The 2,912-nt window shown below is 40.7% G+C and overlaps 1 protein-coding gene across 1 annotated transcript; it reads right to left on the minus strand.

The window, feature by feature from the left end:
• Positions 1–1,108: 1,108 nt before the first annotated feature.
• Positions 1,109–2,307, minus strand: LOC131642737 (uncharacterized). Its single transcript, XM_058912956.1, has 2 exons — positions 1,896–2,307; positions 1,109–1,806 (listed from the first exon to the last, which is right to left on the minus strand). Exons 1-2 carry the CDS (start codon positions 2,305–2,307, stop codon positions 1,109–1,111), a joined length of 1,110 nt encoding a protein of 369 aa, XP_058768939.1.
• Positions 2,308–2,912: the final 605 nt, after the last annotated feature.

Consider the following 2,912-nt stretch of genomic DNA (forward strand, 5'->3'; position numbering starts at 1 on the left):
CAAAGCTGTTGAGTTTGTTGAAGTGAATCTCTGAGGACCAAATGTTGATTATTGATGAAGATGATTCATTTGAGATGAAGGGAGAACAAAGCCCTAATTGATTGTTACTTGTACTGATGAGTGATTTCCTGATCAAATCCTGCTGAGTCACAAGTAGCAAACACAAGCTATGCAATTTGTTAGAGATGCAAATGATGCATATGCAAATGATATGAGGTGGTATCTTAGGTCAAAAATTGGGGTATGACAGTAGTCTTAGGGATAAGGGTGACTAATGCACAATTAAAGGCTCTATATATGTGACTTTTCTGAAAGAATTCATTCACAGCATCAATCACATCTTTACCTATAATACTCCAAGCAGCTTTGAAAAAATAGGCATTAAAGCCATCCATACCTGGGGCTTTGTTATTACCAACACTAGCTAAAGCATTCCAGATCTCTTTCCCCTCCACAGGTCTGATAAGCTTCATGGAACTCTCTCTGGTCAGGGTCTTCCCATCTCTTATAGCTGGTAAATTAATCCCTTCAAGGCTGTGCATTCTGGTCCCAACCAACTTTTCATAGAAGAGGAGGATTTCACTCTCAATGTCCTCATGAGTACTAACTTTGATACCATCCATAGTTGTCAAAGAATGGATTCCCTTATGTTTGTTCTTCTCCTTTAAAGAGGCATGGAAGAAGGAATTATTACTATCCCCTAGCTTTAACCAAGTAATCTTAGCTTTTGCATCAGCATACTTTCCTCCATTTGGCTCCATTTAACCACCTGCTCAGTGCAAATCTTCACCTGTTCTATAGAATTTCTATCAAAGAGGTCCTGTTGTAACCTGTTTTGGGCTTGTAAAAGATTGTCTCTAGCTTGCTGAATATGAATATGGATGCCAGTCACTCTTTTTGTCAAAGGCTTAAGGATAGGTTGAAGTCTTCTTAATTTGGTCCAGAGTCTGTACATAGGGGGACCTCTGATATGTTGTTCCCAACTATTCTGGACCAGCTGGATAAAAGTGGGCTCTTGGGTGAGGCAATTTAGGAATTTGAACATGTAAGGTTTTCTCTGCACACCTTCCCTCATGATATTGACTTTGATGGGAGCATGATCAGAAATTCAGGGAGGGAGGACTTCAATGATAGCATCACTAAACCTTTGGAACCAATCACTATTCCCTATCATCCTATCTATTCTAGAATAGATTGGATTAGAGGTACTTTTATTGGTCCAAGTATAATAGCTTCCTCTAGTATTAGCCTCAAAAAGGCCTATTCTCTGCATCAAAGTAGTGAGGTCTATATATTCATTTTCATGAACATGGTTTCCTCCAACTCTATCAATACTCTTGAGCACATTATTAAAATCTCCTATCACAATCCAAGGATCCTGTATTCCCTGCCCTATGGCCTCCAAGTCATGCCACAGAGTTCTTCTTCTATCCAATTGATTGAAGGCATAAACAACAATGATTACAACCTGTCTGCCACCATTCAGACCATACACCTCCATGTGCATATATTGTGCTGATGTGTGTATAACTTGCAGCCTGATGTCATTAGGATTCCAGAAAAGCCAAATTCTACCATTGGGATGATCTTTATAATTGTCTTCTATGTTCCACTTACCAAACTTATTCTTAATGCTAGTAGCATTATGCTCTTTTATTCTGGTCTCAAGAAGAGCAACAATGGGGACTTTGAACTCAACAAGAGAAGACCAAATTTCTCTATGCCTAGATCCATTATTCATGCCCCTTACATTCCAAGTAACTATCATGTAGTATGTGAGGACTCCCCTATCAGAGTACCTCCAGTCTGTAGGGAATTAAAACTATTACTGCAAATCACCTCTTTAGCTCTGATTGGGCCCTCTGTCAATGGTTTTTTTCCTCTATGACCCTTACCTGATGACACCTCAATCCATGTGTCTTCTGTGGTCTGAATGTGCTCATCCTCCTTGTTCTTCACTTCATCAATCTCCACAGTTTTGGCCTGCCACACTTTGTCTTTGTTCTTCTTTTTTATCACAGGCTTAATAGAACAATCATGTCCCATTCTCAAACATTGTTGGCAATATTTAGGTTTTCCTTCATATTCCACTTTTTGCTCAAATCTTCTCCCCGTATGGTCCTTGATCCAAATCGATTCCTTACTCTTCTGGGTGATATCCACTTCAACCAGCACACGAGCATAAGAAATCCTCAGCTTCTTTGCCGTGCATTCATCAGTGGTTATGGGGTTGCCTATCACACTAGTAATCTTGGAGATACTTTTTCCCCCCAAAGATGTAGTGGTAACTGAGGTAGGGTAATCCATAGAGGAACCACTTTTAGCATATCTTCTTTAATCTCAAACTCAGCAAACCAGTGCCTCACAAATAACGGAACTCCATATATGAAATATGGCCCTGGAGCATAACACTGTCCCTATCCTCACTCGTCTTAAACCTAGCTATGAAATTTCCAGATTCATTATAGTAAAGTTCGGGGAGAGTGACGAAGTTCCATACCTTCTCCATGAATCTTTTGACTGCATTCATTGAAAGTAATTCCCTGATAGCAAACAGGATCAACGCGTTTTCCTAATATTGTAGTTCATCCTCCACATCGGACACGTCAATCGCTACTTCATCTTCACCATTGACTACTACCGGAGCTATGAATTCTACAGCCATACCCCGTTTGGGATCTCTATTCCCTTGAATCACACCTGTCCACAATTTATTTTGTGGTTGTTCCACTACCCCAATCTGCGGTGTTGGAACACGAACCGGAGATGCAACATTAGAAACCCTAGGGCTATTGCGTGGTGTTGCCGTCCCTTCCTCATAGTCAAGTGTGGTCTTCAGCGTACTACCTTCCTCCGCACCATTTGTCTTCCCCTTCGGTAAAGTCTCCACCACCGCCTGTGTTACGATAGTT

The sequence above is a fragment of the Vicia villosa genome, unplaced genomic scaffold (genome assembly GCF_029867415.1).
Source record: "Vicia villosa cultivar HV-30 ecotype Madison, WI unplaced genomic scaffold, Vvil1.0 ctg.005726F_1_1, whole genome shotgun sequence".
NCBI lineage: Eukaryota > Viridiplantae > Streptophyta > Magnoliopsida > Fabales > Fabaceae > Vicia > Vicia villosa.